Genomic DNA, 15270 nt, shown 5'->3' on the forward strand with positions numbered 1-15270 from the left:
GCACGAAGTCTTGTCATTTTTCTTACTGCATTTCATCCAACAGAGTGCGATAATCCTCTGAGGTCCACATGAAACTTTAATTTGGTTTATAGAAGTTTCTCTTATTGTTTCAGTGTGATTGATATATCAGTGTTGTGTCATATTACACACTGTTGTCCATCACCTGACACCCTCAGGAAGAAATGATCAGGAAATAATCCCACATCACGTTGTCCAGTAGTTAGATTGGTGTTTCTTCTTGGGGGAATCTTTAACTGGGTTTATAGTTCAGATTAGTTTTGATGTTTAAGTACAGGTAAATGTTACAAAAATAAATTACAAATGCAGCTTTTTGCAGAATGATTGGAGGGAATGCAAGTGTTATAGTTTTAATCAGCTTGTTCTCATTTCCAAACTTGTCAAATACCACTGCTTGGTCAGTGATTTTGGTGTCAGACACCTTTTGTGGCGGTATTATACACCCCTGGGCAGCGTCATTTTATAACATGGCCAGGCGGCACCTTTTGTGGCGGTATGATAGGCTAACAAGCAGTGGGACAGCCGTTTTAGTGGCTGTATGATACGCCACGGGGCGGTGTCATTTTATAATGCAGCTGGACGGCACCTTCTTTGGCAGTATGATACGCACCAGGTGGCTGGACTGCACCTTTTGTGGCTGTATGATACACCACTAGGCAGTGTCATTTTATAACACAGCTGGACGGCACCTTTTGTGGCGGTATGATACGCCAATGGGTGGTGCCATTTTCTAACGCAGCCTGATGGTACCATTTGTGGCTGTATGACACACCACCAGAGTTGACAGGCTGCTGGGTATGATGTGATATAGCAAGTGCCTATGGGTTGGGCGGGAGGAGAGGTGGATGGGTCCAACAAACTTTCACTGGGAGCCTGCGGTTCACTTTCAGTGTGAATGTTGAGGCAAACCATGATGCCTTTTTCTAAACTTAAGGAAATAAACTAAATACAAGATGTTTTACTAAGTTTATTTTAAAAAAGACTGTATGCATCTAGTAACCAGAAAATGTACATTTCCTGTGAAAAGACATTTATTAACTGGCGTAAATTGACACGCCGTCACTGAATGTCAACAACAGATGCAGGAGGAAACCTAGCGTCATATGTAGACATGACCAGACGTGACCAAACAGCGGTATTTGACAAGTTGTAATGACAATGCATGTAATCAGAGTTCTCCTTTTGAGGGTGACATGTTCAAGTCATTAGATAATTAGGAGTCAGTGAGGTCAAAGGTCACAGATAGGCATCCACTCGTTCCCATGGCTGGATCTCTGTGAAGAAGCCCTCGCACAGGCCAAAACCCTGATCCAGGGTCAGAGGAATCGCCTGTGCCTCTTCTTTGATCTCCTCCCAGGGCTGCAACACCACCTCTTCAGGCTGCTCTGGGAACAGCACTGACGACTCGTCGAACTGCTGCAGGTGGTGGTGGCTCTGGAGCAGCTGATCCTGGTTCAGCTGCGGATGCTGCGGCGGCACATGGAGCTCTCCCATGTTAACCGTGCAGTCCGTGGCTGCTGTGTTCAGCTCCATGTAACCGTAGGATTGGTGGTGGTTCAGATTCGGACCCATGGCGTCCCCTCCGCCGCACCACCTCCCCAGCCCCTGCCTCCCCTGCAAAGACACCTCCATCTCGCAGCCCAGGGAGCTCAGCGCCGTGTTGATGTCCAAATCCTCGAAGGTGCTACAGTTCCCGCCAAGAACGTCATCGAACACGGACGCCAGGTCAAAGTCTCCCCTCAGGATGTCTGCTCTCTGGGCTTCTGTAGCCAAAAGAGGGGACTCGGTCGCTCTCTTGCTCTTAGAGGGCAGGTGCTTCCGTTTGCTGCCTTGGTAAGGGCAGCCATTTTGGGAGCTATGATAACCCTGAACCAGTTTGCTCTGTCTATGAGGGCCGCCACTGCTGCTGTTGTAGCTGCTCGCAGACATCCTCCTGCGCTTGAAGATGCCATTGACAAACATGTCTGCATACTGCGGATCAATCTGCCAGAAGCCGCCCTTCCCCGGCTCGTCCTTCCGCCTTGGGACCTTTTTGAAACACTTGTTGAGGGACAGGTTGTGACGAATGGAGTTCTGCAACAAATACAAAAAAAGAAACTAGGGTTACCACCTCTCAGTTATATGCCTCTGCAAATCAATGAAGTTGCAGTCACAGTTTACATCCATGTCTGTGGAAACATAGATATGTCACACACATCTTCTCCCGGCAGCACTGAAGATCTCTACAATCAGCACAATTTTAAGATAGGTGTCACCAATTCAGTACATGTCTCCCCTTCTGTTCCTGAGATAAGACGTTGAGTAATGGACAGGAAACGTGATGATGTCAAAGTGAAGTTGACCTTTGAGCTTTTGGTTATAAAATGGTGTTACTTCATCATTTTAGCCTGTTTGTGTGAAATTTTGTCATTATTAGCATATGAAGTCTTGAGTTATGGCCCAAAACATGTTATGTGAGCGCACAGTGACCTTGACCTTTGACCTTAAATCACCACATCCTAATAAATTCATTCTTGGGTCAAACTGGACGTTTGTGCCAAACTTGAGGAAACTCCCTCAAGGCCTTCTTGAGATATTACATTCACAAGCTTGAGAAAGAAGCAAATTTACAGTGACCTTTGACCACCAAAATCTAATCAGTTCATTGTTGAGTCCGACTGGACGTTTGTGCGGAATTTGAAGAAATTCCCTCAAGGAGTTCTTGAGATATCACGTTTACAAGAATAGGACAGACTGACAACCTGAAAACATAATGCCTGGGCCTCAGCCATCGCTAGCACAGAGGCGTAAAAACAGTTTTAACATGATGTCATTGAGCAAATTTGTCATGCAAAAACTGAATGTGGCAGTTTGTCTTTGTGAGGGAGATGAGAGGAGGGTGGGGGATGTTATGTATTGTTTTTGTTTGTATAAAGCAAATGTACCTAATGAGGCTTTCTAGTAACCGGCAGCTCTGTGCATTTCAAACATGTTCAGCTGTGCTTAGCTGCCATCTCTCTCAGGAGCCCTCATTAACACAAACACACACACACACACACACACACACATTTAGAGTGCTTTCTCCCCTTAGTCAAAAACCCTGTATGAGTGCTCTCTTGGAAGATGGATATTTGAGTCTTGCGTTAGGTACTGTTCGTTATTTATGACGGGGTGGTGCAAAAAGGATAAGGCATGTCAAATAATTGTTAAAATTAATTGTTGTATTTTGTATATATTTTACTGAGGATTTTTAAAGAAAACATGATTCCTGACCTGCAGACACTGGGGTTTGGAAGTAGTGTTTTCTTGAAAATGTTTTTTTTTTTTCTTTAAAAATTCTTGGTGTATTATTTTTGCTTCATTATTTCATCATTTTTAGGCTTTTTCATTCTTTAAACATTTTTGACAATTTTGGCTTTCTACAAAATATTGGCTTTTTTTGGGTGATCTTTTTAAAATTAAGTTTCAGCATCTTAGTTTTTGCTAATTTAATTCTTTTAAAGTAAGATTTTGGTGATTTCCCCAGGGGAAAAATTAGGAAAATATAAGGTCACCCATGACTCAAAATCCACACTCCCTAAAGTGAGTAATAAGTTGCCTGGATACTGATGTGGCTGCCTTAATGCTGATAGCTACGTTGAGTGTAATGCGATGAACGGACACTGTCTTTACTCCATAGCTATAGCGATGAAATTCAATGCGCATGCTAGCTCTTACAATTGTGGAAGAACTTCAATGATTCAAAGCCGCTCATGTAATAACTCAGTACAGGCAACATGGCAGGAAAGATATGGATGAGAATAGGAACTCAGAGACTGAGGAAGATGGAGAAAGAAAGTCGATAAGTACGTCAGGGTGAGAGCAGAGTTAACCTCATTCACAAAGAGACACTACAAGGAGAAATTGGGTGAGTAGCGATAGATGGATATGAACCTGAAGAAAAGAGTATAGGAGAGAAAGAAGGAGATGATAGAGAGTGCGGGGGGGAGGAGTATCATGATTGAGGGTCACAGATTCCGTGACCCCCACGCCCAAACCAGACGGAACCCTTCTGATCGTCACGCCTAACTCCGCGACGCAGACCGACAGAAAAAAAAAAGAACACCCGCACAACCGATCAAGAGAAAACCAACAAACTGTCCCAAAACCCACCCATGACAAAACCGATAGCAGACTACCATCGAATGACTCAAGAGACCATCCTCCACAGACTAGCAGTAACTCACGGAGGAGACAACTACAAGCAAACCGCCAATACCAGGAGACATAGAGAGAGAGACATGTAAAGACCCCCGAAAAAACTCGCATAGACGTTTCACGTTGTTATAGAGGCAGCTAGAGAAAACTAGATCAACCAAGTGATAGTGCCAAATAAGGTAAGTCGAGACTAGCAATTGTCGAGCTCTACAAATATATCCAAATCTGTAATGTTCGGCTGATAGACAGTGTCCACAGCAGATAGGGAACTCATCATACTGACATGAACCACTGCGAACGATCTACTGGTCAAGAGTCTGCCACTACTCAGGGCACAGTCGTATCTCACCAAGCATACTGAACTAAATAGACAGAAAAGTCAGTCTGTTCGCATAAAAAAGAGAGAAAGGACTAAAAGTGATCACTGCCAAAGTCCTGACCCAATGAAACATTAGGAGCTCTAAATAGAGGAGCACCAGAACAGTGTAGCTGCACATTACCGTTTGCAATGCGCTCTTGTGTAGAGCGTAAATGACTTAAGGCTGCAGCGGTACGACGGCTCGCCAACTCCGCGAGCTTAGGAGATCAACACATGCAGTCTCAGTTGCAGAGATCAGACTGTCTAACAACCTGTATGAGGAGATACTCGCATCTCACTGCATGCAGAGTGATCGTACTGATGAAATGTACTAGAAAAAGATCATCGCAGCTACTTCTACCTAGAAGCGACGATTAGTAAGCATGTAGCTCATTGACAAGCAGTGTACTGTCTCTGTAACATGCGAGCCACCAAATGATACCTTCCTGACAGCCAGACACCTCCAACTGCACGTGTCAAGCTCAGCCCTCTACGAGGCACCTTATATGACCAATCTCTATGACTATGGACGGTAGACAGGACTCTGAGAGACGAATACGCAAACTCGCTAGAGAAAGCATTTGCAACTAAATGACAAAAACTGCAGACAGACAAGCGAGTTTAGTAGCACTGCGACAGTTGATGTAACTGCCATAGCTGCTCTAATAAGTGAACGTATGCAGTCCACTAGTTAACATCCAGCGCCCCATATCGCGAACTAAACGTCATACATACGACACTCTTCAGTAACTCAGAAAGAACGCATCATGAATCCGATCTGTACTAAAATCAGACATATATGTTGACAGATGATACAGGTTTCAACCTAAATTGACGCTTCGCAACATACTATAGGTCCACGCGCATCATGTACTCTGCTTACCATGAGAGTGTATAGACGGTTGAGTAGTGAAGAGACATACCTCGAGGGGATGGATAGTGCTGAGAAGGAGCACTGTTGCGCTCTACTATTGTAGTGCACTTAGGCGTCCAATGGTTATCTGACATGGAGACAATGCCGCCCTGTGTACCTGATTTTATGGATTGTTGTGTGTTGTCAACAGATGTGAGTGTCTTAAAGAAATGTTCTTATCTCTCTCTGATCTGTATTACAGCTCTTTGTTGTGTGTGAATATATTTGTGTATATCAGAAATGTTAATAGATGTGTAAGTCTTTGGATGTTCGCCCACTCAGAGTATATCTTGATTATCTGGAGAGAGCGACATCGCTAGTGTAGCTTGATCTGCGTTGACTTAGAAATCTCGACCAAGCGCTAATAACTTCATTCTTGGGATCAAGGCATGTGGACGTGTTGTGCCAAACTTGAGGGACTAACGTCACTCCTCAAGGGCGCATTGCATGTGAGAGTGATTACAGTTCAGAGTCAAGTGTGTAGTGAGAAAGAGGCAAATTTACAGTGACCTTTGACCACCAAAATCTAATCAGTTCATTGTTGAGTCCCTGAAGTGGTCGTTGTGCGGGAATTTGAAGGAAATTCCCTCAAGGAGTTCTTGAGTTATCACGTTACAAGAATAGGACAGACTGACCACCTGAATGCATAATGCCTCAGCTGGGCCTCAGCCATCGCTAGCACAGAGCGTTAGTTAAAAAAACCTGTTTTAACATGAATGTCATTGAGCAAATTTGTCATGATAAAACTGAATGTGGCCGTTTGTCTTTTTGAGGAGATGAGAGGAGGGTGGGGGATGTTATGTATTGTTTTTTTTGATTGTATAATGCAAATGTACCTAAATGCAGGTCTTTTTCTAGTACGGCCGTCTGTGCATTTCAAACATGTTCAGTGTGCTTAGCTGCCATCTCTCTCAGGAGACCTCCATTAACACAAACACACACACACACACACACACACAACTACACACACACATTTAGAGTGCTTTCTTCCCTTAGGTCAAAAACCCTGTATCGAGTGTCTCCTTGGAAGATGGATTATTTGAGTCTTGCGTTAGGTACCCTGTTCGTTATTTATGACGGGGTGGTGCAAAAAGGATAAGGCATGTCAAATAATTGTTAAAATTAATTGTTGTATTTTGTATATATTTTACTGAGGATTTTTAAAGAAAACATGATTCCTGACCTGCAGACACTGGGGTTTGGAAGTAGTGTTTTCTTGAAAATGTTTTTTTTTTTTCTTTAAAAATTCTTGGTGTATTATTTTTGCTTCATTATTTCATCATTTTTAGGCTTTTTCATTCTTTAAACATTTTTGACAATTTTGGCTTTCTACAAAATATTGGCTTTTTTTGGGTGATCTTTTTAAAATTAAGTTTCAGCATCTTAGTTTTTGCTAATTTAATTCTTTTAAAGTAAGATTTTGGTGATTGGAAAATATATAATATATAATATATAATGTATAATATTTAATATATAATATATGATATTTCATCAATATCACTTTATTGTATTTCTCATTTAAAATGCATCCAAAAACAGAGCAGCACGCATGACACGATTTCAAAACTGAGGCCTTTTTGAACTCCAAGAATTCATCCTCAATTTTCACTTTTAAACATCAAAGGATACTTTTGATTAATTCAACTATTAATTCATAGTGGAGAGAGGGTCATGCATTTTTTCCATGTCACTCAAGGAGGCTCAAGGAAATTATTCGGAGCTCCACCCCCTCCTCTGATAAATAAAGAACAGTCCCTTAAGAAACACGTCATGGAAATCTTCAGATGCGAAAATTAGACTCATGTGCAATAGAAATAAAGGGATTCAATAATGAATATGTGATGTTTTTCTGTTTCCCCACACTGGTCAGAGACAGCCCCCCCTGTCTGATGGTGACACTAGGATCATTTATCTGCCTCATTAATAATAGAAGCGGAGGTGAGTCTCGGTTACCTGCCAGCTGGGCTCCGCGTGTCTGTAGTAGCAGAAATTCTCGGTGATCCAGTTATAGATGGTGGACAGAGTCACTTTGGGCTGCTTGCTGGCCTGCATGGCCATGCAGATGAGAGACGCGTAGGAGTAGGGCGGTTTGACTTTTGGGTTGCTTTTGTAGTCGACCTCCACCGGCGGGCTGGCCTGGACAGGGATCTGCGGGTACCCGGTCACAGGATGCGAGCAGTTGGGGAACCGCGGCGTGTCGCTGCCGGAGGTGACGGGACTCCCGAGGTACAGAGGCATCCCGGTGGCAGCGGTGTCTCCTGCTGGAGGGCTGGACGGAGAGTCGGTGCCTCCTCTGGGGAAGCCGAGCCGCCTGAGATAGAGGTGCTGCTGTGAGGACGGGCAGCCAGGTCCGGCTCCGTTGGCGCGCTCCGGGTCCGCGTTAAGGATGGAGAAATTCTGGAGCCAGTGGAGGCTAGTGAGGCTGTCGTCTAGCGGGAGGGAGTCAGACCCGGTGACCTGATCCTCCGGGTAAACCGCCAGCCATCTCTCCTTAAACTTGTTGGCAATGTCGGGGCTCGTGAGAACCGGCATCCCTGTGTTTGCGCGCGCGGTCAGGGCTGAAGAAAAGATTCTCAAATCCGCATTTAAAGTTTGATCTTGATAGGAGTGTAAGAAGAAAAACACAGTTAAATGAATCTAAATCACCGTCAAAAAAGCAAAATATTAGTCCAACAAATGATGCGTAATTTCCGTACCTCCCGCCAGTGCAGCCTTTCTGGAGGAGACTGCGTATGCACCTGTTGCAGTCCGTCCCTGCCTCTCCTCTCCTCTCCTCCTCTACAAGGACTCAGAAGCGTATCCAGTCTCTGCGCAACAAGTGCGGCAGGGAGAGGGCGGGCAGTATCGAGCAGCAGCAGCTCATATGGAGGAAACTGAAGCAAAGCGGCGCTCAGGACAGATCCATGCCGAGTCAGGACAACTAGACTGTTACGCATCAAATCACGCGGCTCTGTGTGAGTGTCTGTGGGAGAGCAATACGTGAGAATGCGCGGAGGTGGTAAAATAAGTCGCTCATAAAGCCTCAGAGACTGCCCACCATCCCTTTAAACGCCCGAGGGGGTTTCTGATTGGCTGTCCAGGTCTCTCTCTCTGTCTCTGCGGGGGGGTGAATAAGGAGTGAGTGCTCTACAGGTCCGCTGCAGTAAGAACAGTCAGGTTCTCTGCCTTTAATCTTTGTCTTCATACTGGACACAGGCTGAAATGTGACCTCAGTGGCGTCATGCCCCCCCCCCCCTCCAGCTCGCGCTGAAAAAAGACGCGCCACAGGTCCCGCTTGGAGCGCAATTCTGCACCTGCGAGGCCAACACCACCTTTTAACTGATAAGCCTGTGTTTACCATGCCAAACGTGAAAAAGCAAATGTTGACTATTTGAATATCAGTTTGGCACACTTAAATGATTATCTTCCAGTTGATCCCATTTTAAAATTTAAATTGATGCTTACTGCTGATATGTCGATTAATGTGCACTGTCCTAATTCAATAAACTCAATAAATAAATAAATAAACAAACAAATTAGCCCTTCAGTAAATTTCAGTACAAATATTATATTATATATTATTAATAATATTATCAATATTATTAATATAATATTATCAATTATTAATAATAACTCTACCTTGGCAACATAAAAAAACCTGTCAGATCAGTGATAATTGTGTGAGATTTAATAGAGCAAAACAGTGTGTAGGAGATCAATAAATGTGTCACATTAAATGAGTTTAGTCACTTTGTCAAGATGAAGTGAAGTAAAGCTGTCATATGTATATAGGTGGTGGGGGAAAAATAATACAGCATAGTATTTTATGTGGCAATATTGTATCGATACACAGACATCAAGTATCTATTTTTTTTATTATTACTATTATCAATTTGTAATATATTAAACATTAAGTAGCCTACTAGAGTAATAAAATAAATAATAATTTTGGTCAGCTACATAGATTTTGCTGCAGTAAAAATAACTGAAGTGACAAACTTCATCTTTAAAGATCCATTGTGTTGGATTTAGTGAGATTTGGTGGCATCTCGCAGTGAACTGCAGGTTGCAACCTGCTGAAACTGAATATATGCAGAGATCTCTCCAAAACAAACAAACTAGGTGATTTATACCTGTAAAAACACTGAATAAAGTTGTTTCATGTTACAGAATCAGTGTTTTTCTGACACTCTCCTCATGGAGGAGCTGCTAACTACAGTGTCTGATGTGAAAACCTGAATGTCTCTATTGAGAGTCAGTGTTTAGTTTGTCAGGTTTGGGCTACAGTAGAAACATGGCGGTGCAACATGGTGATCTCTGTAGATGAGGACTCGCTCTCTCCCTATTCAGTTCATTCTAAGATAACAAAAACACAACCGTTCTTATTTCCAGGTGATGATAAACTAAAGAAAACAAACTTATGATATTATATTGCATTTCTGACATTATATCCTCCCATATATATCCTCCTAAATCCTATACAATGGATCTTAAAAAGTCTCATCTTATTAGATAAAACAGATGTTAACAAAGTTAACAAAGTTTTCCTTCATATATATATATAAAATATACCAGTTTTTAATCTTTCCCCATTCATGTGATGGTGTGCACTGACAGGGGCTGGAATTCTGGGCCCTTCTTCTCTTGATCCATCTTTCTCACACCGATTTCAGTGTTTGTTGTTGTTGTTTTACAAAGTCAGTTTTCTGCTTTCCCTTCTTTGGGGAAAGACATGAGCAGCATAATCAGTCACTCACTCAGCTTTGGCTGAGTTTAGAGATTAATCCTCCTGCAGGGGTGGGAAAACCACCATGTGCCTTTAAGGGGTGAGAGGGGCCTCAGAGAGTTTCCAATTTATTTTAAACACAGTTCAGTCTTTGAACTGACTCCCCTGTATACATGTTCAAGTTAAACAAAGTATTCCACAACAGAGGCAGATTGAATTATGAGAAAACATTGACACCCAGTGGATCAATACTGCAGTGCAGCTACAATCAGAGCTGAACCAAGAATAATGCCACTGATCTGCAGGCAAAACAGACAATATGGAGGCCCTGATGGCAAGAAAGATGTCAAGTGATGCAGTGAAGGCTATATGCAGATATACCACCTCTGTTTCAGGCTGCCTACACTATATTTGACTATATACGAGAGTATACCCTCTTACTCCACTGTTATCTACCCAGTAGTGCATGGATACTCAACTTACTTTGCTTGGGAGCCACTTTTGCAAAAATGACAGGAGCCCAGGGGCCAGTTACAGCAGCGACGTCCTAATGTCTTACTAAGATATTAGGAAGTTTCTAGGATTTTAGGATGATACTAGAAATTTAGGATTTGTCTAGGATTTGTGTAGGATGTTTTTTGGAGGGTTTTAAGGATTTTAAAAGGTTTCCAGGATTTTAGGACATTTCTTGGACTTTAGGTCACTTCCAGTATTTAAGGACATTAGGGGCTCTATTGGGAGGTGCAGGGGATTCTCCACTGGCACTTTTTTTTGTTGTTGTAAAAATCTCTATTTTGATGCTGTTTTACACTAAAAGTACAGAAACAATTCCCACTGTGATTCACTTTATTTTATTGTGAATTAGTAAATGGCTGGGGTGGACCACTTGGCACCCTATCAAGGGCCAGATTTCGTCAGCGGGCCATAGGTTGAGTATCACTGTAATAGTACATCTACCTCATCAACTACCAAGACACCATGAAGACGTCCTGTAACCTGTAGAAGATTGTTTTATGCAGGGGTTCGGTTCTGTAGAGTTCAGTATGCCTTTTCACTATACTGCTTGTATTGAAAGGATTCACCATGCGTGCCCTGTACGGTGCAAATATCAAAATCTTTCAATCATTTTCCTCGTGTTATTGCTCTATTTTCTGGCTGAAGAGGGAATGCCACTAAACATTTCAGACAAACAGAAATCCCTTGTTACAGCGTTGTGCTGTTTGTACCCTCCTTCAGTTCCATCTTTAAAAGGAAGGCCTTGGCACTTAAAAGGTCAACTCCTAAAAAACTTGGAGGGAAAAAGTGACAAAATTTAGGATACTATGTAAAATAATGTGCCAACAGAACGAGAACATTTTACTTGCCAATATTTTTTTTAACAAGTTAAAATTTAGTGCAGCAAGACCTAAAACACGCATATTTGATATAAAGAATTATTTTCTCAATATATAGAGAAGCCTTAATCGAAGGAGAGTTGGGGCCCACATGGATTAATGACAGCTCTTTACATTTGGAGTGCAGAGGGTGATGAGAGTTGGCATTCAGTGTGGGGCACAGAGGATGGATGAGTGACAGAGTCGGTGCTGTGGGGCTTGAACAGCCTGTATACGTCGGGCCAGCTGTTGCATCTTGATTTTTAAAATGTCTTCAGGTTTGTTCAGGGTCTTGACAAAGGGACGGCTGCTGAGGTGGGCAAATGTTTGAACAGCTGTTCTTATTGTTGCCAGGCTTTCCGGCATCCTTCACAGGAGCTGAGCACACATACAGTACAGCTACAGTACATCTGATGGGTTGTTGATAGCGCTGTTAACCTTTAGAGAGGTGTCAATTTAAAAAAAAAAAAAAGAATATACAGTATATAATATAACAGTTTCTGAATTTAAGTCCTAAAGATACATTTTTTTGGTGGAGGATCAACTAAGTTATGCAGAGATTAGAGGTCCTGAACACTCGCTTTGTAAGTTTCAAGTATTATTTTTTGCCACATTTTATTTGCATTATCTTACAGCTCTAATACTAAGCATTTTAAATGTTGATCAAAACAGGGGAACATTACATGATTTTAAACTCAATTGTGCCCAGAAGAATAGTTCAACAGAAAGATGAGCTTGTTGGCTTTCTTGTTGAGACTTGGACAAGAATGTTGTTAGAGCTCTCATTTAGAAGACATAAAGATGAGGCTACCACCATTAGTAAAGCTAAAGTATCTAGGTACTAAGAGCTGAAAGAATTAAAAATAAATCTGTCAACAAGCTTTACTGTGGAGAATGTAAGATTCATTGATGTGTCAATAAATAAATACATGTATAAATTAGTACAGACATAAGAGAAATATAGAAATATATATATATATATATAAATACAGAAATAAAAATAAATATATTAACAAATATGTATATAGATAAATCAATAAATGCACAAATAAATACACACATTTAAAAAAAAAGAAATAATTAAATAAATGTATGAATAAATGCAGAAATAAATAAATATAGCTGTAAAACCGTGTAGAAATAAATAATAATATAGATATTTTAAAAAATATCCTGTTTAATTATCAGCATTCATTCATTTATTTACGTTTTATCTTTTTATTTCAACATCAGTTCTTCTTTTTGTCCTTTAAAAACTTGTGCAATTATTTATTTATATCTGTAATATTTATTAATACCCTTATGTAGGAATATTTGAGGAGGATAAGTAACCACCAGTATATTATGAATACGGCCCAGCTTTATTACCATGAATGTAAATGACGCTGTCATTTATAGTAAGTGCCGTTCACCAGCAGGTGTCGCTGTTTCCAATCTTTCGACTCTGCTCTGTGAGAAACAAACCTGCCATTGATAAGAGTATTTGCAGTTTATAGTTACCCACAATCCTGAGCGGTGTGTGTTTATTTTACGCACAGCCTGCTCTACAACTGCTGCTTTTAATATATATTTCCTTTACTGACTCCGATCCGTTGCATCCACATGAGGGGATTTATTGTATCAAATATAATCAGACTAGTATTACATAATTTTAGTGCAACTGTATTATGTCATTTTGTTCATTCCTTGTTCCACTTTAAATGGCTGCATTCTCCTCTCTTTTTATAACGTGTGCTGCTGACTCCCATTAAAATAAATAAATGGCCCATTTTGTTTAATGATTCATTATTTTACGCTCATTAATTTCAGTCATTTATAGTCAGAGGGTGATTAAGTCGTTAATATATATGACCATCTGGGTGATGCTGTAGAGGTGCCATTCCTCTTCTTTATTATAACCCTAGTCACCTCACATCCAAGCTGCCGTAGTGTCTTTGAGCAAAGTCAAGAGGATGAAAACCAATGCTAAATCTGTTGTTATTTTTATTTTATTTTATTTTATTTTATTTTAGTTGCACACAAAAAACTACCTTAAATTCAGAGTTAAAAAATAAGACGTGTCAATAGAGCTCAAGGAGCCACTGGCTCATACAATGAATTTAAGAAGAAAATTAAGAAGAAAATTTGAATAAACAGGTGGCTGGGGTAACTCTTTTTTTTTTTTTTTTTAAATCTTGACCCTGGTGAAAATGTATGACCCTCCTCCCACCATAAATAACCATATTTTTGCATAATAACACCAAATGTCAGTGTTGAAGCCAATGCAACAAGCAAACATTACAAAGATAGTAATTACCAAAGTCAGCATCAGTAACATGTGCATATAATGACAGTTGAACCATAACAACACAAAAGTGGCACCAATGGCCAAAATGTCAGCTACTCTTATAAGAGTTTAAAAACTTCACCTTCAATGATTGAAAGTTAAAAGTTAGAAAAAAAGCCTTTGTTGTGCAACCAGGACCCACTGTTTAATGTTGTTTTTTTTTTCTTTCACCGGTTTTAGTCAAAACAAATAGTTTCCTTTGGCAGCATTTTAAATGAGATATGTAGAATAGAGTGATTGTGATTATATGCTTACATTTGATTAAGTTTCTTGATGGGGGCAAGCAGACTTTTGAATATCTTACAATAATTCCTGTTTTTACTTTTTTTGACTGTGATAAATGGTGAGATTTTGGTAATTTCTTTCTTTAAAAAAACCCTTTCAAACTCATTTGTGTTTTGGGGGGTTCTGGAGGTATTTAAAATAAATAGGCTACAAAATATAACCATTTAAAGTAAAGTATCAATAATCAATAACAGTTAGATAAATGTATGGATAAATGCAGGAATAAATAATGAAATAATCAATAAATACAGGAAAAACAAATAAGGAAATGAATTAAAAATCTCTAAATAAATACAGGAAATAAATAAGGGTGAATAAGTAGATACATGTATGAATAAATACAGGAAACAATTACTAAATTAATAAATGCCTTTAAAAACATAAGTCCCTCCCCAGTGTTAAAAAAAAAATATTTAAAGTGCCTCGCCCGTTTTGCACCACCCCTTCGCTTTCATAAATAACGAACAGTCCCAAGAGTATGACAGTAGAGAAGAAGGTGATAATAGTGTTGTTAGGAGACAAAGGAGAAATGATGACGCGTAAAAGTTGTAATACCGCCGCAGTCCGCACTGATGTGTGCAGATAAGCTGCGGCACTGATGATGGGACACACACACACACACACACACACACACACACAACGGGGAGCAGACACGACGCTCGTGCACATGCACCCACATGACTGTCGGCTGTCCCTAATTTAACTCGGAGCGATGTAATTGGCGATGGTGGATTTGTTTACCATATTTGGCAAGATAGTGACACAGCGCGCGTGGGAATTGGACGAGAGCGGCCGTCATTCACAAAAAGTCTGCCTTCTGGAGCTTTACAAACAAAGCGAGTGCTCATGGGAGTTGTAGTCCAAAACAAACCCTGGCGGGGATCAATCTAGCGGGGATTTGCGGTGATTTCAACGCAGCGTATGTTTGATAATTTCAAATGCGCTTATTCTGATGGAGTAGTGTCGTTTACCGCGTGTTTAGTCGTTAAAATAGACGGTTATAGACACGCCGATACGAGACCCTCCGCGTGCAGCATACAACTCCCACCGGCGATGCTCTCCTCTGGTTGGCTGCGCCCTCCTGTCACTCACGCGCTGCTCCTTCCACTACCGCTC

At 40.9% G+C, this 15270-nt stretch overlaps 1 protein-coding gene across 1 annotated transcript; it reads right to left on the reverse strand.

Annotated features, from left to right (window-relative positions):
* Nucleotides 1–247: 247 nt before the first annotated feature.
* Nucleotides 248–8204, reverse strand: foxj1b (forkhead box J1b). The gene is made up of 3 exons (XM_042508549.1): nucleotides 8162–8204; nucleotides 7419–8062; nucleotides 248–2091 (listed from the first exon to the last, which is right to left on the reverse strand). The coding sequence occupies exons 2-3, from the start codon at nucleotides 7995–7997 to the stop codon at nucleotides 1255–1257; spliced, it is 1416 nt and encodes a 471-aa protein (XP_042364483.1). The 5' UTR covers nucleotides 7998–8062; nucleotides 8162–8204; the 3' UTR covers nucleotides 248–1254.
* Nucleotides 8205–15270: the final 7066 nt, after the last annotated feature.

This window comes from Plectropomus leopardus, chromosome 19 (assembly GCF_008729295.1).
Source record: "Plectropomus leopardus isolate mb chromosome 19, YSFRI_Pleo_2.0, whole genome shotgun sequence".
NCBI classification, from domain to species: domain Eukaryota; kingdom Metazoa; phylum Chordata; class Actinopteri; order Perciformes; family Serranidae; genus Plectropomus; species Plectropomus leopardus.

Bases quoted from the DNA above. Each gene is read 5' to 3' on its own strand.
- foxj1b (XM_042508549.1), bottom strand. From the start codon at position 7,997: ATGCCGGTTCTCACGAGCCCCGACATTGCCAACAAGTTTAAGGAGAGA. The intron at 2,092-7,418 runs GTAACCGAGACT...TATTTGTTGCAG, and splicing joins ACGCGGAGCCCAGCTGGCAG to AACTCCATTCGTCACAACCT.